General features: G+C 40.7%; 1 protein-coding gene across 1 annotated transcript in view; it reads left to right on the top strand.

Annotated features, from left to right (window-relative positions):
• CD2AP (CD2 associated protein) overlaps positions 1-24,768 on the top strand; it is a gene marked incomplete at its 5' end in the record, with an annotated part of 72,648 nt that overhangs the window by 31,159 nt on the left and 16,721 nt on the right. The window contains 8 exons of the mRNA XM_084261178.1: positions 877-977; positions 5,565-5,685; positions 8,175-8,359; positions 13,378-13,483; positions 18,291-18,382; positions 20,806-20,910; positions 23,149-23,185; positions 23,566-23,628. Coding sequence (XP_084117304.1) covers positions 877-977; positions 5,565-5,685; positions 8,175-8,359; positions 13,378-13,483; positions 18,291-18,382; positions 20,806-20,910; positions 23,149-23,185; positions 23,566-23,628 — 810 coding nt within the window. The remainder of the gene's footprint in view (positions 1-876; positions 978-5,564; positions 5,686-8,174; positions 8,360-13,377; positions 13,484-18,290; positions 18,383-20,805; positions 20,911-23,148; positions 23,186-23,565; positions 23,629-24,768) is intronic.

Raw genomic sequence — 24,768 nt, 5'->3', positions numbered from 1 at the left:
TCCAACTTGCACGTTTTCTTCCAAGCAAGTGCTAACACCGCAACTGGCAGCACTTGTAGTTTTTGCAGATTTTAGTCAGGAAGTAGCTTGAAAATCATTGTCCTGGGGATTTATCTGACTTGCTTGTGTCAACATGTTTGGTGGGGTTTTTTTTTTATTTTATAGCATGTTGATAATTGGCAGTGTAGTGTTTGTTTGTGACAAGGATATTGAGGTGCTGGAGTGTGCCCAGAGAAGGGCAACCAAGCTGGTAAAGGGTTTGTAGCATGAGTCTTACCTGGAGAGGCTGAGGGAGCCAGGGTTGTTTAGACTGGAGAAAAGTAGGCTGAGGGGAGACTGTATTGCTCTTGACATCTACCTGAACGGCCGTTGTAGTGAAGTGGGGGTTGGTCTCTTCTCCCTGGTAACTAGCAATAGGACAAGAGGAAACGGTCTGAAGTTGCATTAGGGGAGGTTTAGATTGGATATTAGGAAAAATTTCAGCCTTGGAACAGGCTGCCCAGAGAGGTGGTGGAGTCACCATTCCTGGAGCCATTCAAAAAACGTGTAGAAGTGGCACTTCGGGACATGGTTTAGTTGACATGGTGGTGCTGGGCTGATGGTTAGACTTGATCATCTTAAAGGTGTTTTCCAACCTTAAAGATTATATGATTCTGTAATAGGCAGTCTGTGGAGCTTGATGGTTTTCAGGCTCAAAGATATAGATAGCTCAGTAGCCTGAAGTGACATAAATCAGAAAAACAGCAGCAGACACTATGTAGCTTTTTGGAATGAATTATGGTTGCTCTGGTTGGATTTGACCCTCAGGAGCTGCATGGAAGAAACAGTAGTTTTCCTTTGCCAGTGTTCTTACTTTTGCTGTTCCTTTTTGCTCAGAGTCCAAGAAGCGACAGTGCAAAGTGCTCTTCGAATACGTCCCACAGAACGAGGATGAGCTGGAACTCAAGCTGGGGGATGTGATTGACATCAATGAAGAGGTAAGCTGTTTTACAGAGCTGATCATCTCTGAGTGGAGCCAAAATTCAAATTGGTGGCTTTTGGGGTTTTGGTTGGGGTTTTTTTTTTTTCTGAATACTTGAATTGCAAGGGTGTTGGAAAAACAACTTAGCATATTTGAAGCTGAAGCTAATAGGTTAGGAATTCTTTCTCTCAGGATCCAATCCTAATCTCCTAGATGTGTTGGGGAGGTCTTTGATTGTCACAGCAATAAACTGTGATCTCTGTTACACAGATTCCTTTTGAAAAAGACTTTTACAGTTCTTTGGCCCTGTCTGTGATCCTTGTTTGTGCTAAACTTGTTTGGCCAGTTGCCTTCAAGCTGACATATTCTTCACTTGCTTTAGTTGAAAACTGTTATTTTACCTGATTTTTCTTGCAAACTTATTGAAGCTTTGAAGTGACAGTATTTGCAGCAATTAGCGTTACCCCTAACTGTAGCATTTCAAACCACTTGCACAAAAAAATAGAGCATATAAATGCATTCAAAACCATTTTATTTCTATTGTCTTCCTTTTCCACTGTGTAAGAAGTGCAGCTGAAGCTGTCTTGATGTTCAGACTTTGGCAACAGCCCCCTATATTTGGGATGGGGGTTTCTTGCCTTTTCCTACCTATGTGCTTCCTTGGTACCTGTTTTGTATAGTAGCAACTTGTGTCGTGAGACACCTGAATCTGTGGGAAGAGTATCTCTTAGCAGAGTGAAATCTCTCAGAGAACCTGCAGAAAAGGCCAGATTGTAGATGGAACCTTTTCAGAACTAGGTGGAAAAAGCATACATGATACACTCTGAGTGGTGCCATCTCTTCTTGCTACCTCCCTGGGGGTCTGAGGAAGGAGAAGACTAAACTTTTCTTCTTGGCCATCTGTCTGGTGGTGCGTTTTAAGTAGCTTTCTGAGATTGTGTTTTTCACATGCCTGACCTCATCTGAGGAGAGTCCTAACTCTCCAGGATGCTGACAGCTGCCAGGAAGGACTTTTCCATTCTCCTTGCAAGGAAAAAGTTATGCTTTTCCATGCATTTGCACAAACAACTTGTAGAATTTGCTCCCTTTGAATAAACAGAGCAAGTGACTTGTAAAACCTGCTTGCTAAAATCAGTGTTTCATAAATACCATTGTGTGTGGGTGTGTTGTAAAGGGGTGCTCCTGGATAGCCTCACCAGTTTAATTTATGGATGGTGCTTCTACACAGTAGTCATGACTCTGGTCCAACATAAGCACTTACAAGAGGTATTATGTGCTGTAAAGTGCTACGGAAGCAGCTGGTTTGGGTTTCACACATCAACACCTGGAATTATTTTGGGAGGGATGCTCAGTGTGATGTATCAGAGTTGACCAAGAGTCCAAACAGAATAAAACCATGAAAACATTTCTTCATCTGTTTTCTTAGGAAAACATAGATTTTATTTTATTACTATGTTTTTGGTCAGTTCCCATGTTTCTTCCTTACCTAATGATTTGAAAATACGGATTTGTAGTGCCCAACATTTGCTATTCCAGAGAAAAAAACTGTTAATCAAATTTTTAGGCAAATGCTACTGCAAAAAAAAATCTCTCAGCTAACTGTAGCACAGAGCTGTATGCATGCTGTCTTTACAATGGCTTAACATAGACCTGACAGGTGTAGGCTCAGTCTGCCTCGCAAAGTTGTACTGATGGACCAGAAATGTTAAGAATGGTGGAAAACACCATCCATTTTTTGTGCAGTGTGCTGGGGTAACTGGCCTTCGTTACTGTGAGACGATCTTTGCTTCCATTTATATATAAAAGCTGAGGTTTATATATGTTCAGAGAACATGGTGAGGCACAGGACAGGTTGCCCAGAGAGTTTGTGGCTGCCTCTGGATCCCTGGCAGGGTTTAAGGGCAGGTTGGATGGGGCTTAGGGCACCCTGGGCTAATGGAGGGTGTCCCTGTCCATGGCAGGGGGTTGGAACTAGATGGGCTTGGAGATCCTTTCCAATCCAAACCATTCTATGATGCTGTAACTGTTCCTTCAATCAAAGATCATTTGGTCAATTTCTTTTACTGGGTAAAATGAGGTAAAGTCAGCTCTGCAAGGGGATCAGTTCTGCCAGTTACCTGAGAATGATGTTTCTGTAATGTCTTCATAAACTGAGCAGTTAAAACTGATACTACTGATCTTGATGCCAAAGATGGAGTGAAATGGGTTGAGAAATTAAATGGTTAGTACAGAACAGAGCAGGCTACAAGGATCAGAAGTAGCTTTTAGGGAAGAAGGCCCTTGTGCTGTGTGCTGGCTGAAACCACAGGGGTTTTGTTTTCAGTATATATAGGTTTTGCATGCAGAATGCAGCAAGTGCACTTGATAACTGTGTTGTTGCTGCAAAACCTTTTCCGTCCCCTGGCTCCTGTCACACACAGCATTAAATAACAGATTTATTTTTGTAGTGTTACATTTGTACTATTTGCATGTGGTGTTGTCAAGCATAAAAAAAATTCATATGACTCAATTAGTGGAGCTTTTATTGCAAAACAAACATAAAACACAACAACAACAAAAAACCCCCAGCCAGGTTTGCAAAACTGTTTGTTTCAGCCTTTTTTCCCCTCCTTTGAGGAGAAGTCTGAGTTGTCATCATCTTGTAGGAATAAGTTGGTGGAATTCATGCTCACAAGTAGTATGGATGTGGGAATTAGGGCTGTGACTCCCTCTTGTGGAAATTGTATCAGGTCCTAAGCTTTTGAGATGGAAGAGTTGCAAAATTGTCACCTGAGTTGCTAGTGCCTGGAGATGGACCGGTCCTCTTCACCAGAGCATGTAGAGCTCTCTAACCTGCTTTTTAACATCAATTAAAGATACCTTTTTCTGGTGATGTAGTTTGTATACAGTCAGGTTTCTTAAATACAACGTGGCAAGGAGGCCAGAGCAAGCACACACAAGGTACTTGCTTTATTTCTGACTGTCTGACCTGGCACCCTTTTCCCTTGCAAGGCTGTAGCATGCTTTGCTGACTTTGTTTCTTGGCAGAAGTATAAATGGATGCTTGAGTCGCTTTCTCTACCATAAGCATTTAAAAGTCCTTTTCTCACGGCTTTTGGGTGTAGTATGGGTGAGTCAAGGCATCAGTGTGTTAGTTTTCTGTGTGCCAGAGCCTGGTCAGCACTTGTCAGTAAACTTTTTGCTTCAGATTTGTTTCAGAGGACTGGAGTCTGGGTTTGAACCATCCATGGCTGTGCTGTATTTGAGCACCAGGGTGTCTTTAAAAGTAACAGCTCTCTTTTCATTGCCTGTCTGCCTCTAGCTGCCAGGTTTTGGTATGTGTTCCGCTTGCCTGGAGGTAGGCAGGCAGGCCTTTAAAAACCCTGCCTGTGTGTCAAACCTAGTGACCTACAAAACAAGGCTAAAAAAAGATAATGTAAACAACTGCTGGGTTGGTTTTTTTTTTTACTTTCCTCTATGGCTTTTCTTTCTTATCACAAAAAAGCCTTCCAGCCCCCAAACAAGGGAATTGAAATGAAATATTTTGAAAACTTATCTTAATTATAGTTTCTGAGGAGAGCTCATTAGCAAAGGCAGTTGACTTAGGAAATTTTGAAAACCATTCTTCACTTTGAAGAGTGTAGTTCTTGCTCTCCCAGCACTGTTTTACACCATCACCAAGGCATGCCCAGCTTTTGCTTGTTGTGCTTTGGGCTGTGGGGTATTCCTGAGAAACACCCCGTTAAATTTTGGGGTATTGCAGTACAAATGTCACACCAGCAACCCAAGCACATAGCTGAACACTGGCCTTGGCCTATTCCCTAATTCCTGAACATGTTTATTTCCAGTTCAAAAATGAGTCATTTTGTGAATAGCAAAGTCCACAAAATTTGGCATCTAATAGACTTCTGCCCTTAAGACTGCTGTGTGCCACCACAAAATCCTCACATGTCTCAGCTTGCTGGCTCTGGTGGGAAAGTATCTGAACTTTGAGGTGCACCTAGAGCTCAGTGTGTGCTGCTCCACCAGTTGCCTCCTGCTGGAAGGACTGGATAGCTTGGATTTCCGTTAGTCTGGAATGCCCTTAAAGATTTTTTTTTTCTGTTCTACCCAGCATCATCTGTAGAAATTATGTATTTGAACCATGTATTTGTCTCCTGATCAAATTCGGTTGAAACTGCTCAGGGAATAGGAGGCCAGTGGGAACAGGACTGGTGGAATCTAGAGAAAACAAACAAACAGTTGGACAGCAAGAGGATGCAAACATTTCCTTGGAAAGCTAGGCTAGCTAGTTGCATCTTTATTTCATAAACAGTTTAATGTGGGTTTTTTCCCTTGGTTTGATGTGTGACACCTGTTATTTGAGAAAGTTGATGAATGTTTTCCTGCTTTTCTGGGTCAGTTGGTGTAGGGCTAGTCTCATGTTTCAGGATCGTTTCTGTAGTTATAGAAGTGAGAGTAAATGATTTTTCTTCTTTTTGCCTACTGTTTCTGTTTGGTAGGTTTCTCTAAAGAGAAATCATGGTCATTTGAACTTTCCCAAAGTTGTTTTCAGAGTTTTATGAGTAACCTGATAGGAATTTCCTTTTGCTTTATCGCTAATAAGCAAAATACTTCTCTACAGGTCGAAGAAGGCTGGTGGAGTGGAACATTAAATGGGAAGGCAGGGTTGTTTCCTTCAAACTTTGTGAAAGAATTGGAATTGCCAGATGATGGAGAAACACAGGACTCTCTGGATGACACAGGTGGTATTCTGCTTATAGGAAACCCTTAGCAAAGTCATTTTAGATCTCAAATATAATTTGGAGTATTCTGATTCTAGTACAACAAAAGTTGTAAAGAATTCAACCTTCCTAAGAATGGTAAGCATTAAATTGCATTCTAGAAGGTATTGATGCTGAGCATGAAGATACCTTGTGCCTTGATTCCAATACACTCTTAATAAAACCGCAGTCGAGGCCTTGATCTTACAAATGTATATTCTGCATTTTAGCAGTAGAAATGTTATTGTATTGAGACTTGAGCATTTTTCATATTGAATATTAACTTATTCATCTGTTCAATAGCTTTTTTCCAGTCTTATTCTCACTGACATGAGTTCTTGAAGATGGGAAACTCAAGTGTTTAACCATGTCAGTTGAGAAATAAAATGTGAATTGAATCAACACAACCTCAGCTCAGAATGAATCCTAGGAAGGAGGGGCTCTGGTTCTTTATTATGTTTTAATCCAACCATAAAATGTTTTTAAGGCAGTATTTACATTTAGCCATGCCTTTGTTGCTGTGATTGTACAGTTTAGGCAGAAGTGGATGCTCTGTACTGAACAGTATTTGAGTGGTGCCAGGCAGGTGCGTGCTTTGTAGGGCACTTTGTTCCCTTTTTGTCTATGAAAACCTGCTAGAAGGCTGGGGGCTTGTGATATGATACTGCTGGAATGGGACAGCTCTTTGGGAACAAGGTCTTAATGCAAGTTAATCGATGTGTAAAAACAGCTATATAATGTTCAAGGAAAAAAAGGGATTTATTTTTTTTTCCCCTTGTCATAATGGGCACCCTCATTTAAAAGATGTTCAGTATTGATTGTTCTCAACAAGGGTTTGCTCAGAGACAGGAAAGAGAAAGGCTGGCTTGGATTTGTTTGGTGAATTCAGGAAATAATTGCAATAGCACAAAATAAGAGTTGTTTGACTTGACAGTCACTGAGGTATTTGGGACTGCTCTCCTTGGAGGTCACATTCCCTGAGTTTAAGTGCTCTCTGATGAGATGGATTTACTGATGGGTATGTCTCAGTCTTGATTCACAGAATCACAAGGTTGGAAAAGACCTTTAAGATCATCAAGTCCAACCATTCCTGTCCTATGCTAAACCATATCTCTAAGTACCTGATCTACCCTTTTTAAAAACACATCCAGGGATGGTGACTCAACCCCCTCCCTGGGCAGCCTGTTCCAGGCCCTGACAACTCTTTCAGTAAAAAATTGTTTCCTAACATCTAATCTGAGCCTGACCTCGCACAGCTTAGAGACATTTCCCCTTGTCCTATCTCCTGTCACCTGGCTGAAGAGACCCAACTCTCTACATCCTCCTTTCAGTGTTCCTGAATACTGAAATCAGATTAATTTAAATTAATTGTGTATTTTATCAGTAACTGACAAATAATGATTTTTCAGTCCCTCACACCCCCAGGATTATGTTATATTTAACGCTCAGTATTTTCACAGGATCTAAAGAGTCTGATGCTACTTTTCCTCACTCCTGGGGAACTAAATGCCCTATTCACTGAGCTATGGTCATTCAAATATGCAGGCTGGACTCATCAATGCAATTTCTAGATATCTAAATGAAGAGTAACTGGGTTGAGGAATGGTGAGAAACTAAAGTAATTTAGTGGGATTATCAAAACCTCTTAAATTTATGGTTGAGAGAAGAGGCTTTAACCTTTATTGCAATTCCCAGGCATGCATGTGCTGGGAGGAATTTATCTGGAAGACTGTTTTGAATTTGATTTATAAAAGCTGTCTACATTCACATGGCTATCTCCTGGAATTTTGCACGTGGAAAAAGTTTTTCCCCTGAATACTAGCTTGTAGGTTTTGACATATTTGACTGTAATTTAAAAGTGAAAGGAAAAAAAAAAGTCTTAAAAGCTCCTAACATTTAAATTACATTCTTCTCTGAACTATATTTTGGTGTTGGATAAATGTGGTCCCTTAAAATGGAAAGATTAAAAGAATCTTAAGCAATTGTTATCTGCCAGTGATTAACCTGAAACCACTATATCTGGCTGAATTTTTACCTCATTTAACTCTTACTGGGTTAAAAACCACTTTAAATAAATTTGCAAGAAGCTTTTTAGGTATTTCTGATACTATATTTGAGCAATAGGAAATATTCACTTCGATGCCTCAAGAGGCATCATTCTAAACACAGGTTTTTTCCTCTGGCTGTTGAGATATGGTAGGACTCAGCATGGACCTTTATTGATTATCACTTTCAGCAGCTATAGCTGCATGAATGACAAGATTTTAAATGTTGGATTAAAGCTACCTCTTTAAGGTAAGCTATGTTTCATACAACTAACAAACTGGAGCCTGAGTGAAAATTGAAACAAGAAGAAATATCAGCCATCTAGCGACTTACTACTTTGAATAGTCTGGCAACTACATGTGTCATTTCAAATATTAAAACAACATTTTCTTTCTTTTTTTTTTTTTTTTTTTTTTAACTTTCAGAGTCAGTTTTCAGTGGTCCTACCTCACCTGTGGTTTCTCCAGGAAATGGGAGTGAACCTGGCTCTGGACCAGCACAGCCAAAGAAAATCCGAGGTATTGGGTTTGGCGATATCTTTAAAGAAGGCTCGGTGAAACTTAAGACAAGATTGTCCAGTAATGAGTCAGAAGAGAAAAAGCAAGATAAGGTTTGTAGCAGTTAATTTTACTATTTTTGGGTTTCCTGTAAAAATAATGTAGAATACTTGAGTCTGAAGACATAATCACAGAATTGTTGGAGTTTGAAGGGATTTCTAGAGATCGTCTAGTCCAACCCCCTGCCAAGCAGGTTCACCTAGGGCATATCACACAGGACAGGATCCAGGAGGGTTTTGAATCTCTCCAGAGAAGGAGACTCCACATCTTCCCTGGGCAGTGTGTCCCAATGCTCTGTCACCATCACAGTAATAAATTTTTCCTCACATTGAGATGGAACTTCCTCTGTTCCAGTGTATGTCCATTGCCCCTTGTTCTGTCACTTGGCACCAGTGAAAACAGACTGCCCCACCTTCTTGAGAGCCACCCTTCAGGTATTTATATGTGTTGAGCAGATATTCTCTCAGCCTTCTCTTCTCCAGGTTCCTCAGCCTTTCCTCATAAGAGATGCTCCATTCCCTAAATCATGCTCATAATGTCATATCGTACAAAGCTGAAAAGGCATTGTTTGTCACTTGAAAACAAGTGACCAAGAATCACAAATTGGTTTGAGTTGGAAGGGACCTCAAAGGTCATCCAGTCAAAGTCCCCTGCCATAGGCGGAGACACCCTCCACTAACCCAGAGTACCCAGAGCCCCATCCAACCTGGCCTTGAACCCTGCCAGGGATCCAGGGGCAGCCACAGCTTCTCTGGCCACCTTGTGCCAGTGTTATACCACCCTCTTAATAAAGAATTTCTTTGTAATGTCTAATCTAAATCTACCTTCTTTTAAATTAAGCCCATTACCCCTTGTCCGGTCACTACATTCCCTTGTAAACAGTCCCTCTCCAGCTTTTCTGTAGCCCCTTTAGGTACTGGAAGGCTGCTATGAGGTCTCCCCAGAGCCTTCTCTTCTCCAGGCTGAACAAGTCCAACTCTCTCAGCCTGCCTTCTTCATAGCAGAGGTGCTCCAGCCCTCTGATCATCTTTGTGGCCTCCTCTGGACTCCAACAGTACCTAACCAACAAGTACCTAAGTTGTACTCCTCAGGGCTGCTCTCCATCCATTATCCACCCAGCCTGTAGCTGTGCTTGGGATTGCCCTGACCCCTGTACAGGACCTTGCACTTGGCCTTGTTGAACGTCACGCAGTTCACATAGTCCCACCTCTCCAGCCTGTCAGGGTCCTTCTGGATGGCATCCCTTCCCTCCAGTATGTTGACCGCATCCCCCAGCTTGGTGTCATCAGCAAGCTTACTGAAGGTGCACTCAATCCCACTGCCCATGTCACTGACAAAGATGTTACATAGTGCAGGTCCCAGTACTGACCAGCAGAAGACCACCTGTCACTGTTCTCGATTTGGACATTTAGCTGTTGACCACAGCTCCTTCAGTGCAACCACCCAGGCAGATTCTTATCCACCAAACAGTCCATGTGTCACATCCATATCTTTCCAATGTAGAAACAAGGATATCATGTGGGATAGTGTCAAATGCTTTTGACAAATGTTTATTCATACTCTTCCATAATCAGACTCTTAATCATCTCACAGCCCTCTTGCGTAGAAGACAAAACAAATCCCCTCAAGCATCTTTCATATTAAACCCTATTTAACGTTGATTCTGAGAGGTCTGTTCACATGTTTTGGTATTTAAAACATCAGAGAGGAAAAACTAAGCTGATATAAAAATTGTCATTTCAAAGCCATGTGGTGTAAGACATTTTAATTTCTCGAACACATCTCCAGTATGAGGTGTCTCCTGGCTCTTTGTGATAGGCTTTGTATGCCATCTGAAACTAGGCTGCTATATCCTGCTGTAGAATTTAAACGTGGCCTTTAAAACAAGGAATGCTTTGGGGTTTCTGCAGTTTCTGAGGTGGGTTTTTTTGTTTATTCATACCAAGTTTTGGTGGGTGGTGAGATTGCTGTTCTGTTCTAGGTGTTAATTGTCATTACCAGCGTAAATGTCCTTTAGTGAATGCTGCCAAGCTTTTGGTTTTGATGTCTCAGGTTAATGAGCTGCATAAACTATTGATTCTGGAAGCCTGAACAATGCTGTTCTACGCTCCTGCATTCCTCTTTTAATTTTCTTTTCCCCTTCTCTTTTATGAGTGGGGGGGGAAAGAACATTTTATTCTGTACATCGAACTTAAAGCTTAGGAGACAGCAGATAACATGATGGTAGTGAAATTGCTTTAGTTGAAGTTTTATTTTAATCTGAACCTGAGACTGCTCTTATCCCTTGGGAGCACAACAGCATTGCTCAGCCCTTTCTCTTGAACTTAGGCATTGTTTATACCAAAAGCCTTACGTATGGATTTTCAGCTTTTGATAAATTCAAGACGGCTGAGATCAACCAACATTTCAGTTCTACCTTGGGTGATCGATTCAAGAAAGCTTTTAAAACCTTTGTCTGATCTCAGTTTTTTGCCTGCAGTTATGGTCATTAATGCTGCTCTGCTGACTGATCTACTTTCCTTTGCTGCTACAGAAGTCCTTGTAGTGTTGTAAGGCAAAAGGTGGGATGAGTCCCTGGGAAGAGGATAGAGATTCTCTAAGATTTCATTGAATATCTTTTCCCTTGTAGCAGTGCTCATCTACCTGTAGGCATGGTATGTGTTCTCTCTAATCCAGTCAAAACATCAGATGACTCAGAAAATGAAGATTACAAGAGTGTCACCTTCTGTTTAAGGCTCTGGGAATGTTACCTCCTAAGGAAGATGATGTTCACCTTGGAGAAGAGCAGACTCTGAGGAGACCTTATTGCATCCTTTTAATATATAAAGGTGGTTGTAAGGAGGGTTGAGAGAAGCTTTTTACTGAGGTCTGTAGTAACAGGACAAAGAACAATGGTTTTAAACTGGAAGAGGGTAAATTTAGATTGGACATAAGGAAGAAATGATTTCTTATGAGGGTGGTGAGGCCCTAGCACAGGGTTCCCAGAGAAGCTGTGGCTGCCTCTGGATCCCTTTCAGGGTTCAAGGTCAGGTTGGATGAGGCTTTGGGCATCCTGGACTAGCAAAGGGTGTCTCAGCTCATGGCAGGGGGTGCAGCTGGATAAGGATCTTTAAGGTTCCTCCCAACCCAAACCTTTCTTTGAGTCTGTGAAGGCATGTTGATGTTTCTTGATTCTCTTCAGGCTTTGTCGCTTAAAGTATCACTACATCTCTGTGTGAATGCTGTTAGACTCAGGTTCAGTTTGCTTTTTTGTTGTGAGATTGGTTGTTCAAAAATGCTTCCCTACTTTCTACCTTGTATATTGGGAGAATACAGTGTCTATCTGAAATATGTTCAGTTAATGTGAAGTCTGCTCAGATGTTTTGGATTTTGTAATTTGACTGTCTGTAAACACTAAAATATGTTGGTGCTCTGTTTTGTTGGCTTGTCTGGGAAGTTATTGTAGGCTGTTTCTCAGCAAGAGGGGAAATGAAGTGAGAAAACAGTTTTGCATATCTTAAAGACAATGAAATAAACAGTTGAGTTTAGCACTTAATATTCCATTTACGCTTGTTGCTGAAGTCATCCCAAAGGCAGAGAGACTTACGGAACAGCCTGGTCAGCTCCAGGGAGATAATTCTCATGAAAGTCCTGCAAAAATGGATGGTTTCTTTGAATTTGTGCTCCAGTTGCTTTGGAGTTAGATTGAGGGATGCTGGAAGGGCATTTTCAGTCTTTAAGCTGGTAAAGAAAAAAGCTGTCACCGCTGAAACTCCAGAGCTGAGAGAACTCTAGAGCAGAGAGGGCTTTCTTCCCTTGGGGAATTGAGTATGGAGACTGTTGGGCACAGAAGGCTGAGCACTGATGTATCTGAAGTGCTCAAGCATATATGTGTTCCTTCAGGAGAGAAATAGGTTTCAGCTGGTCCCAGCATCCTGCCTGCGCTCGGGCTATTTATACCCTGTCTGCCTAAACTTCCTCTCTTACTTCTAATAGCATCTTGGTTTGGAAGGGGGAAATGGAGAGGTCTGTTTGCACACCGGACTTGTTTAATCTCATAGGTGGGTTATTTTAGTGCTTCCTTCATATAGCATTTTGGAGTGAGCTAAATTGCATATGTACTCCAAGAACATCCCAAGTGATCGTGGCTTCCCCCATGGTATGCTGGAGGTGCCAAACGCCAGCCCACAGGCATCGTCTGGTTTTTAAGGAGAGTAAATCGAGTTTCTGTGGCAGTAGAGAGTCTGCAAGGTTTAACTGTAAATGCAAATGAAGAGAGTAACTAAAGGCAATGGGATTTTTCATGTCAGTAGTGCTCTTAGGGCTGCTCAGGTAAGTAAGATCATATTTTATGTTTGTAGCTCATAGGGCTGTGAAAAAGCAGCTGCAGCTGTCTGAGGTGTCCTAGCAGCTCAGTAAGTCTCCTGGGGGGGGGGTGGGGGGAACCCAACAGTACTGGAACAATTATTTTTGTTAGCTGTTAACTCTGAAGCTTGTTACTGGTTGCAGCGGCTCTGTGGTTTTTTGTTCAGGAGCGATCTCTAGTGAAGTTTATTGGTTCTGTTCTACATGAATTGCTGAGTGAAGGGAAGCTGGGACAGGCTTTTATGTGCTTTTCCATTTGTCTGAGTAGTTGAAAACTGATTGCTGTGTCTGCTGAGGTGGTGTATGGCTACTGAACAGTCCTGCTGTACTGCAGTGCAGAGCGTGATCAGTGAGCTGCTTTGATCTGAGCTCTTTAAACAACCCTTTCTGTGCTGCACTGGAGGAGGCAGTGTGCAGAGGAACGGCACAATAACACTTGGGGCTGCTGAAATATGATTGCAGAAGTGTATCTGATGATGTCCTGAGATTGGTTTCCTGTTTGAACGCTTTGCTGTGTCTTTAATCAGGAGACAAAATTCTTATTGCAGTGGCTGTAATGAAGTAGTTACAGTAAGTTAAGTAGTTCATGGGATTGCTCACTGAATCTCTTGGAGATGGTCATTCATATCATCTCAGCTATTAAAAATGAGAGTTTGTCCTATAGCCTGAACAAAAGTAAAACTCATGATGAACTTTTATTAACAGAAATTCTTTTTCATTCATGTAGCCATCACCTAACCATCCCTCTGGAACAAAGCTAATTCATTTCCCCAGTACCAAAGCTGAAAGTCTGTCAGAAGTCACGAAGCCAGAAGCTGAAAGTAAACCGAAAGGTAAGGCTGGTGGGAGCTCACATCCCTTACTTAGTCCTCTCTGGAGAAGTATTCCCTTGTCAAATATTTTTCTTAAAATATTAAACGTTTGCATGTACTGTGTTTTTGTGTAGTGTTGTGTACCTTTGCACAGTTAGGCAAATGCAAGAGTCTGAAGGAGTTTTTGCTTGCATTTCTGTGGAAAATGCATTTAAACCTGCTTGTGCAGTAGCCTCCTGGAATGGGATAGACCTAGGGCCTGAAGTTTTATTGCAGCAGTCCCATTGCATTAATTTGCTTATATTTGAGCACTTGCTCAAAGTGCCTTAACTTTTTGCCTGGCTTTTAGTGTTCAGCTGTAAAGCTGGACATCTCTTGCTATGGAGTGATCTCCTTATGCAGTTTCTACCTCATGACTATAGAAGTGACTCTCTCGACTCAGGACTTACTGTGGAGCTGCTGGCATGCTGTCATACAGTTGTATGTGAAATTTCTTGCGTAAGAAAATTGGTGCATACCTTTTCATACAATCACAGAATCTCCTGAGCTGGAAGGAGCCCATAAGGATCATCAGGTCCAACTCCTGGCTCCACACAGGGCCAGCCTAGACCAAGCCACGGGACTGAGGGCATTGTCCAGATGTTTCTTGGCCTCAGCCCAGCTCAGTGCTGTGACCCCTTCCCTGGGGAGCCAGTGCCAGTGCCCAACTGCCCTCTCAGTAGAGAACTTCTTCCTAACATCCTACTTGTCCCCTAGATAATCCAGTTCCATTGTGGTTCTATTTATAACAATTTTTTTTTTCCTCCATTATCTCCAAGAATTTATGACTTCATTTAGCTACCAAATTACGTAGCTTTATCTAGGGAGATATTTTTAAGTCTATCCAAAACATCTTGTGGGAGTGCCAACCCTGCATTAAAAATTAACTTCAATTATGTGATGTGTATACAGCTCATTTTGCCTGGTCCCAGAGCAGACTCTATTTTTTTGACTTCCATATTGTAATTTGAAGTTTATTTTTGTTTTATGTGGAAATACCTAAGTGGGTTGTTTTACATGGAATGCATAATTTGCAGAAATAAGAAAACTCCAACAGACAGTTGATTTTTTGCTGCTGTCCAGGAGTTGTGTAATGTAGCACAACAGGGTACCTGACATGGCAGGTTTGTTGGAGCCCAGGTTTATCTGTATCTGTAGCAGTGTGTAGGGCATCTCTGCCATCTTAGCTGTATTTCGGCTTTGTTAAATTGGTTAGCTTTAAAGAACATGACCCTGATTACAAGTCCAGCTGATTACTGTCAAGAAGTCTGATGCAATGGCTTGAGAGTAGTTAATCCTTAAGTTTTGCCATTTGCCATAGCACTTCCCCTACGAAGAGAGGCTGAGGGAGCTGGGCTTGTTCAGCCTGGAGAAGAGAATGCAGCCTTCCAGTCCCTGAAGGGAGCAGAGAAACATGAGGGGAATCAACTTTTTAAAAGGGAAGATAATGTCAGGAGAAGGGGAAATGGATTAAACCTAAAGGAGGGAAGGTTTAGATTAGATATTAGGGGGAAGCTCTTTACAGAGAGGGTGGTGAGGTGCTGGGATGGGCTGCCTAGAGAGGTGGTGGATGCCCTGTACCTGGAGGTGTTCAAGACCAGGTTGGATGGGGCCCAGGGCAACCTTGTGTAGCTCCATGCCTGGAGGTTAGTGGCCCTTCCTGTGGCAGGGGGGTTGGAGCTTTGTGATCCTTGGGGTCCCTTCAAACCCAGACCATGCTATGATTCTGTATCAGAAGTATAGTGCATTCAGTGGAAGCTGATGCTTTCTTGTAACTTTGAAGTCTGTACTGAACATCAAATTTGGGATAGTCATGGGCTCTTGCATTTAAACCATTCCAGTGTTGTTGCTATGAGAGCCAGCAAGGCAGCCCTGAACACTGTAAAACTTGACTTGTTTAAAACTTTGCATAAAAATTAACCCAAGCCTGCTTAAAAAATCTGCACAGTTGTTCCTGGCCACTCAGACCATTCAGTGTTTGGCTCTTTTCAAGCTTTCAGGTGCAGCATGCTAAAAGCATAGAAACAGGACAAATCGAGTAGCAATGCTGAGTCTCTGCTCTGCAGAGAAATGAGTGTATCAGAGAGATGATACTAATAGATGCTGTAGGAGAACATCAGCAGATAATATTTGTAGACACCATTTAAGAGCATGTAACACCCTTTCAATGAAAGCTTTCTTTTCTTCCTTGCTGTTTTTATACTAATATTGAATCACAGAATGGTTTACTTTGGAAAGGACTTTAAAGATCATCAAGTTCCAACCCCCATTCCACGGACAGGGACACCTCTCACTATACCAGGCTGCTTAATATAGATACGTTCTAAAATGTTCTAATATAGAACATATTATAGTTTATCTATGTAAACTACTGCCTCCAGTACAAGAAAGACGTAGAACTGTTGGAGTGAGTCCAGATGAGGCCACAGAAATGATCAGAGGGCTGGAGCACCTCTGCTGTGAAGACAGGCTGCAAGAGTTGGGTTTGTTCAGCCTGAGGAAGAGAAGGCTCTGGGGAGACCTAATTGCAGCCTACCAATACTTAAAGGGGCCTACAGGAAAGTGGGAGAGGGGCTGTTCATCAGGGAATGCAGTGACAGGACAAGGGGCAGTGGCTTCAAGTTGGAAGAGGGCAGGGTTAGGTTATAGGTTAGTAAGACATTCTTCCCTGTGAGGCTAGTGAGGCCCTGGCACAGGGTGCCCAGGGAAGCTGTGGCAGGTTGGATGGGGCTTTGGGTACCCTGTGCTACTGGAGAGTGTTCCTCCCCATGATGTGATGAGATGGACTTTGAGGTCCCTTCCAACCCAAACCGTTCTGTGATTCTGTATCATCCTCAGTTTTCAGAGAGCAAGCTTAAAGCGAACTGTGTTCGATATGTTAGCAGATAAACAGAGATCTCAAAAATGTTTAGACTAGTGTGGCTTATTCTGTGGTGTGGCTCTGCTATTTCTGGGAAGCTTGTTTTGGCCTCTGGTGCAAGTATGTAAAACTATTTTGTTTAAAAATATAAAATAATGTCACAGTTTGACCTCTCTTTCCCCCCATTCTGTTAGAATACAACATCTGTGATTCCTACTACTGTATTGTTAGTCCCCAGTCTCTGGAAAAGATTCTGCTTTAAACTACCTCTTATTAAAAATATTTACTGAAGTTCAGATTTGCTGTTTTGTAAATACCAACTTAGAGCCCAGTTTAACTTTCCAGTATATAAATCTGTTTTAGCTGCTGGCAGAATACTGGGCTCACAGCATAAGATGCTGAACTAGCAGATTGTACATACTCTTTAACATTCGTGGCTGGGTTTTTGGGGTGCTGACTGCTGGGGTTGACAGCCCTGCACATACAGGGCTGGCAGCTCTCAGTCTCCACCCTTCCTTGTAGGTGGAGTAGAGTGAAAGGTCCCCTTCTCTGGGGTGATTTTCTGTCTGTTCTGGGCCCTGGTGTATTTTGGAGGAGAGAGGAGGAGGAGTGCATAGTTTGGCTGTACTGGCCAAACCCCTAGGCAGTAAGGAAATGTATGTATATTTACCAAATCAGGATGTATAGAAGTGCGTTACACTTGTGTTAACACTTACTCATCACTAATAAATAAACCCCCTGCATTCCAGAAGTATGCATAGTGTATCTATTGATTTTTGGTTTTCCCCTTGGACCTCAAGTCAAACATTCTTCTTTTTGACGTGGTTCCTCTGTTTCTGTAACTCTTCACAAACCCCAAAGTAGTCAATCATTAAACATTTTTGATCACTAGGTAAGGCAGTAAAATAATGTAAGTTCTTGTAAGTAGGATTACTGACGTGGTTACATATCCATGTGTATCTATCCAGATACTCATTATATCTGTCTCTTAAGCTTGGCATACTTTGGTGTTTTAACAGCAGTTGCCACTGACTGAGGTAGTTTTTTATTTAAGAATACAGAAATCCAGCCTCTTTGCTATATAACTTTAAATGTGCTGGGATTAAAACAGGTGTGAAAAATGCTTTGCTGTCAAGGCTTCTTTATTTATATATATTTTGGCCTTTCTCATGTTGTTTTCATTCCAGCATGGGAAAGGAAAACAAATCCTCCTGTTTTTTTACCTGAAATCGTTCCCACAATTTAAAATGGATTACTTATAGAGCTGTACCAAAGGGAAAGAAAGGAATTATTCTTCCACCTTTTTGCAGGAGAGGCTATGACTGCCCCAGTTGATCGCTTGGATGAGCTCTGGTTTCGGGTGCTCAGTCAAGGAATTCCTCTGCTTTGCTCTCTTGATTTCACCGCAGCGTTTCAGCAAACGTGCTGCTGGGGTATTTGCTGAAGCAATTGCATGTATTGCAGTAGGATTGCAAATTTCAAATTGTGGTCAACTTGGAAAAATGCCATACAAGCTCTCAATAAGTAGCTTGAACCTAATTTTGTCTCGTGTAGCTCAAAATTGAGTATATAATGCAACAGGAAGGGTTATAGATTGATAGGTTGTTATAGTTTTAGCTAAGTAGGCTCCTCTCTTCTCCCTCTGAAGCCAGAGTACTTGGATTTAGTTGCTGTTCTGAAAGAACTGTGTGAGAGCTAAAACTACTGACTTCACAAAGATTTATCTCCACTGCTCTGTAAATACATAATCTTATTTTTCTTGCGATAGGAATGACATTTGCAAAGCCATCTCAGATGGCTTCTGGTCTGGAAGAATGGATTAATGTAGTGATAGTCCCAGAGCTCTCCTTCAGACAGTAGTGAGCTGGTACTATGTACCTTACTACCCGTGGTATGCAAGCTTGTGGTAATTGTGCTGCTTTGTTTCAGCCAAGGAATATTGCAGGACAATATATTCCTATGAAGGCTCAAACGATGAACTCAGCTTTAAAGAAGGCGAGATCATTCAGATAATCAGTAAGGTAAGATCTTTGGTCTGCTTTAACCTTTTATATATAGCTTTTGTAGGTTTTGGACAGGTAGGTAACGTGTAAAATGTGGAAGCAAGAGAGAGTGTTGGAGTAGATATTCCCATAGACTGATTTGTCTCATAGAATCATAGAAACACTTAGGTTGGAAGAGATCTTTAAGATCATTAAGTCCAACCATGGCCTAGCCCTACCTAGTCCACCTCTAGACAATGTCCTCAAGCACAAAGTTAACCCTCACATGAGGGTTAACTCTTTTCTTCCATACTTGGTGGGGATGTGGATGTCCTTATCAATCGTTCTGGAGTGGGAAGTTATCTAAGAGTCCTTGAAGGCACATAGGATCAGTGTACACCCAGTGCCAAATGCCTTTTCTGTGAAGAAATTGGAAAAGGTTTGCAAACAGCCCTTTTACTTTCAGAACTTGGACTTTTACTCTGGTTGTGCATCAGGTGGCCATTAAGGTGGTGATTGGAAAGTATTATTGTGTCATTAAGATGTACTGATTTTTGATCAAGGTATTACGAAAAAATCTGAACAAACATTTTCAGTCAGAGAATGAAGTCCAGGTGTTGGAGACACGTGGTATTTCAGAACAGCCATGCAGATGGTACTGTCTCACTCTGTAAAAAAAGAAATAGTCAAATACATAATCACCTGTGTGCTGAATACTGAAAACACCTTTTTGAAAGGTCATCTTGCTAGAGAGATTTCTTTTAATGAGAAATGAACATACCTATGCTTAATTTTCCTGCAGTACTCTGCAGTCTTTTGTTAGTTACTATTTACATGCTGCTATGTAAAGGAATAACAACTCGCCTAAGAAAAGAAAGTGGAAAGGTTTTGGTTTGGGTTGCTCTTAAATTCAGCTTTCACACAGTTGCAAAAGAAATGAAGCACTTTGGGTTTTTTGTTTTGTTTTGTTTTGGGTTTTTTTTAGGAGAATTTTAGTTTGTTGACAAGATTGCCACTTAATCTTACCAAGAAAATCGATATTATCACTATTACTGACTGTAATTACAGTGGAAAAGTGTAGTTGTGGAATGCACGTTTTTAAACACGACAGCTCTTGTCTCAGGGTTATCTTCACTCTATCTTCTACCTCTCTGTCCTTTTTATACTGACTTACTCAAAGCTTACCCTGGTCCAAACTGGAGCGAGGAAGAGTTATTCCAGAGCAGAACTCTTCCTGCTAAACCGTCTTCTGAAGTCTGAGTATATTAATTTAACTGTCAGGTGGCTGACTCACTCCAGGGTTTTGATCTTGTGAGCATTAAGGTCTTCTCTTCCAGCACACTCACCCTGTGTAAAGCCTGTCCCCCTCGGCTGTTTCTTTTCTGTTTGTTCTGAATATGATCATTTTCCACAGAGTTCTCCCTGTCTTGCCGATGTGCCTCAGCACTGCCCATGTGGAGTGTAGCAATAGATACCTTATCTACCCCATTTGTGACTGCTCACTGCTCAGAAATTGGAATCCACAGTACTTAATGGAAAGGGTGATGGAGGGAGAAATGAGAGGAAAGTTTAGCAAACTTTTACTTAGAGCACTTATCATTTAGTCAGGGCTTTTTCCAACCAATTCCTCCTTCAGCTTAACGTGAAATGGGACTGTGTATAAAAACTATTTTATATTTCATTTCCCCCACTCTCTGTTCAGTGTCTCAGCTGAGCTGAGTGCTGAATTGTCCTTGTTCTCTACTGAACTTGGGAATGTGCTGGTGGGACCAGTGGCACACATCATCAGTAATCCACTTGGATCTGTGTGGCAGAGTGACATCTGCAGTATTTTGGACCTGAGGCAAAGAGGAAATTGTTATGTATGCTAATAAAATATTCAAATAACATCATAATTTCTGTTAGGGACAAACTAAGACCTCGATCCAGTAAGCTCATCTAATGGATTTCTGTGTGATGGCATTTATTTATTTTTAACTTCATGTCTCAGTGTGGTTGCCCTTTCCCTCAGTGGGGTATATCCTCTTGCTTCTTCACCATTTCCAGACCAGTGGACTTGATCAATCACATCATTTGGTAAAATTGTGTGTTACTCCAGTGGCACCTGGAGTTTTTACAGGATAAGTTACGAGTCAAGGAAGTTGAGAATACTGCATGGTGTACGTTGGGTCATAACTGGTTTTATGTGCTTTCCTTCCCTTTGCACGTCTTATCATTGTACCCTTATACCTGATATAATATCACTTCATCCTGCTTTTTAGACAACAAACAAGAAGTGGCCAAACCTGATCTGATCTGTAGCTCTTTCCCTTTGCAAAGGTGGCTAAAGTACTCCTCTTATAAATGTAATATTTCAGACAAACTATTATTTTATAGTGTGGGTAAAAGCAAAAACATTGTTCCTGTAACTGTATCTGTTGAAGAGGTAAATATTGATTGAAATGTTCTGGTGTTTGTTTTAGGACACTGGAGAGCCAGGCTGGTGGAGAGGAGAACTTGGTGGTAAAGAAGGAGTCTTCCCAGATAATTTTGCTGTTCAAATACAAGAGTCTGATAAAGACTTCCCAGTAAGTTCTTACATGTTCACGTAGTATCACAAAAAGGTTGATGGAAATGCAAGAATCAAAACTTCACAGCCCATTATGTTGGATAACATATTGAGACAAGCATTAGGGATTTTAACTTTGGTATTGGCTATAGGAAAGAAGAAAGATTTAAAAGTTAATGTTAGTGTTAAATATTAAGCAAAGACATGCTTCTTGAGATGAACTGTAATTAATGAAGATTATTAGGTTGTATAGAAAAGGATATAGTTCTGATAACACGGTGTTAGATAGAAGTGATTGCTGAATTAATTGCTCTTGTCTCATGTACTAAGTTACAGAAATCCATGTTTTCATGTCGGACTCATTTATCTTGGTACTTTGGTTGTTATTTTATTTGTTTCCTTGGAATTAGTCCAGTGTTTTAGTTCTGGCATATTTGTGTAGCAAAGACAGTTGTGTTAGTCCCCCAACATACATCATAACCAGATGGGAAGGATTCAGCTTCAGATCAGGACATCGGAATGTCGAAGCCAGTGTCTCAGCAGAACAGTTTGAGTTTCATGGTAATTTAGTTTTGTTTGGCCTGGAACTGGGGACATTCACAGAGGATTGCTAGATACAACCCAACGGATAACTATTAATTTAGCATTTAATCTCAGTTTCTTAACATACACAGAAGGTTTAGTTACTCCAAGTCAGTGTTTTCTTTTCCAACTGATTCTTAGCTTTGCAAGGAGGACAGACATGCTGTAACATGTGGCTGACTTGGTTTGAGGGGTGGATGGGTGGTATCACTTTTTTTGCAATACCAATTTGCTCCCCTGAGAGAGATTAAAAAAACCTTTCACTATAAGCAGTGTTTCTTGTAGACAGACCTTGCTTTGATACTTTATTCTGCTTTGTGTAGTGTCTCTCAGTACAGGGATTCACCTTGCACTGAGCAGCTTTGAAGTTCAAGGCATCGTTTGGCTGATAATTGTAATCAGCTATGTGAGATCGACTTAATAAAAACAGAGACCAGTGTCATGTACCTGTAAGCAGATACTGAACCCTCAGAGCTTTGGATACAGGCAGCAGTGCTGCACAGCTGGATAATGTGTTTGCTTTTCGGGAGAGAAAGAAAATGCAGTCTTGGTACTTAAGTTTACTACCTTTTGTGTTCTGTGAAAACAGAGGAGGGAATTTAATATGGCTTTCCATGCTTGCTTAATTACATTTCACTTGTCAGAATAAAAATCTTTCTGCATTAAGAGCTTTTTCAATAGCGGTAGGGGCATAGAAGTGAAATCCATCCATAGCAACTGTTTCAAAAATACCCAAGTAGAGGGAACTTTTGGAGAGGCTATATTATCCTGAGCACATACAATTTCAGTAACGTTTGTATAAAGAAAAGGGATTTTATAGGTTCTCATGATGAGATTATCAGTGAGTCTTCTCCTTAGTATAACCATAAAGACACCTCTTCCGGAGCATATTAATGAATTGGATTCTAAGGATGAGATGCCTGAAGATGTCCATCCTGAGGGGTGCCAGTACTCCTTCAACAGGAGGAGATTCAAATTCATTTTTACCAATTTAAGGAAAGTGATGATTGTATTTTAAAACAGAATTATTTTCAGTGTACCAGCTGTGGCACCATAATACTAGAGTAGTTTGTGCACCCTTTTTTGCACTTAAATATATAGCCATAATCCTAAACCAATATTTTTCCTGCAACTGCAGTGTTTGTTGCAATCACTGCTAACTTTTTGTGTCTCAGAATATTGTAATTTAAAAATAAGTTAATTGAAATAGCTCTGCTGACATTTAGTTTAGTTTTTCTTTCTTTTTTTTTGTAAAAGAGACTAGGTTCAAAAATTTACCTGATTACCCCTTTAAAGTTGGATATACTAACCCAGAGTGAAGTTTACATACTGAAATTAAAATGGGTGCAATTGGAGCAGTTCTTTGGACTAGAACAGATGTAATTCTTAATTTTTGTAGTTATTTGTACTTCAGCTGCTTCTGCATGCTGCTGAATCACTGATCTGAGATTTAAAGAAACCCCCATCTTGTTTTTCTTTCTTCAACTGGTTGTCTGGGAGGTATCAGAGGAGTTACTCCAGTCATCTGTCTGTAGATTGATTGCCTCCTTTGTGAAATACTTTGAAATCTCCTAGTAAACGAGGTAGACCTTGCAATGTGCAAAACAAAATACAAGTAAGTCTGTCTTGACTGAAGAATATCTGTTTGTTTATTTATTTTTTTCCTCTTTTGCAGAAGCCAAAGAAACCTCCACCTCCAGTAAAAAGTCCAGGTACATAGTATATGTATGGTGGTACGTGTCTGAGGAAGTATTAAATTTCAGAAGTAGTGCATGTGTCCAAAAGAAAATTCAGAGGTGCTTTTGTATTTCGTAGTAGTGCAGCCACCCATAGTCATGGCTTGAGGTTTCTTTTTATGCTTTATGTATTTTGCTGCTGCTATATATTTTTGAAAATTACGATGAGGCCTACTTTGGAAATGCTTTAATACAGGCCTGCCATTTCCTGGGCTCAGATGAATGTTTATAAATGGTATTACACTCCTTGCAAAGGAGAAAATATAACACAAATTGGCATGTGTCATATTTTTAGTTAGTGACTAAGATAATTAAAGCCCTTTGAGAAATGACTATGGTTTGTGTTTTGCATTCAGCTCCAAAGCCTGAATTGCCAGCTGTAGAGAAGAAATTTCCTCCTTTGAGGCCAGAAGAAAAAGGTGAGACCAGTTTTCTTTATAGTGCTCTTGTAAATGAGTCTGGTTTTAGCTTGACTGCCTCGTGCCTTTTTAGAAGACGTCATTTAAGTATAGTTCTGTGATAGTGACTGCAGTTTTGAATACTAAGTTATTAGAAATGGAAAACATTTGCTGTTGCCTCTGAATGTTCAGACTTAAACAGTCTCTGATAGAAAAAGAAAAGAAGGAAATACATGGAACAGTTGTGTCATTCCTTAGCAGGTGTTACACAGTGCTCAGAAGTTGAGTTTTCTTGTGATGTTGATCCTTGCTACATTCTATGTTTCCCATCCCCAGTTCCATGGAATTTGGTGATGGTTGCCAGTTTATTCTAAAATTCAAAGGATGCCTTTTTTTTTTTTTCCTTTCAGAAGACAAGCTACTGTTGCCCCCAAAACACATTTCTAGAATGCTTCATTTCGTGTTTGAAAAATTTGGCATGGGAAGCTGTAAAAGTGTTTTATTTGAAGTCAAAAGCTTAAACATACATGCTGGTTGAGTCTTAAAGAATAAACTCTGGAATGAGGGGAGCTTAACCACATTACAAAACAGTACCCTCCTCTGTGAGTGGTTGACCATGACTAAACAGCATTTTGACAAGTAAGCCTGCTCAATAGGTTTCTTGGCTTCTGGTAGTTTTTATAGCCCGCTTTTCAAACAAAGCCCTGTTCTCAGGTGTTTGACATGAAGAATACCTGTTAAAACCAGTTCTATTTCTCTGCATGTGAGCAAACAAGTTACTTTTTGTCGGTTGGAACAGTATCTTTAGGCATGAATTGAGATTAACTACGACTCTAGAAATTCTGATCACTTGCCTTTTTACATAAACTGGTTCTTTTTTTGTACTGTGGTTTTAACCTTGGCAACTGTTTGTGAAGGAATAGCAAAAAAAGAAAAATTACTGAGTGGTACCATCCTAGAAGAAATGCCCCTTTATCAGTGCAGTTTTACTCAAGGAAAAATAACCATGTTGATATTAATGATTAAATTATTTACATATGAAATTGTGCTGTAACTTAAAACAAATTGAGCAGCTCTAATCACAAGCTATCAAACCATGTAATTTTTTTTTTTGTGCCTATTGGATGATTAAGACATGCCTTTATTTATGATCAAAAATTG

The sequence above is a fragment of the Gallinula chloropus genome (assembly GCF_964237585.1).
Source record: "Gallinula chloropus genome assembly, chromosome: 3".
Classification (NCBI taxonomy): Eukaryota; Metazoa; Chordata; class Aves; order Gruiformes; family Rallidae; genus Gallinula; species Gallinula chloropus.
This window is presented reverse-complemented; position numbering and strand designations above follow the sequence as displayed.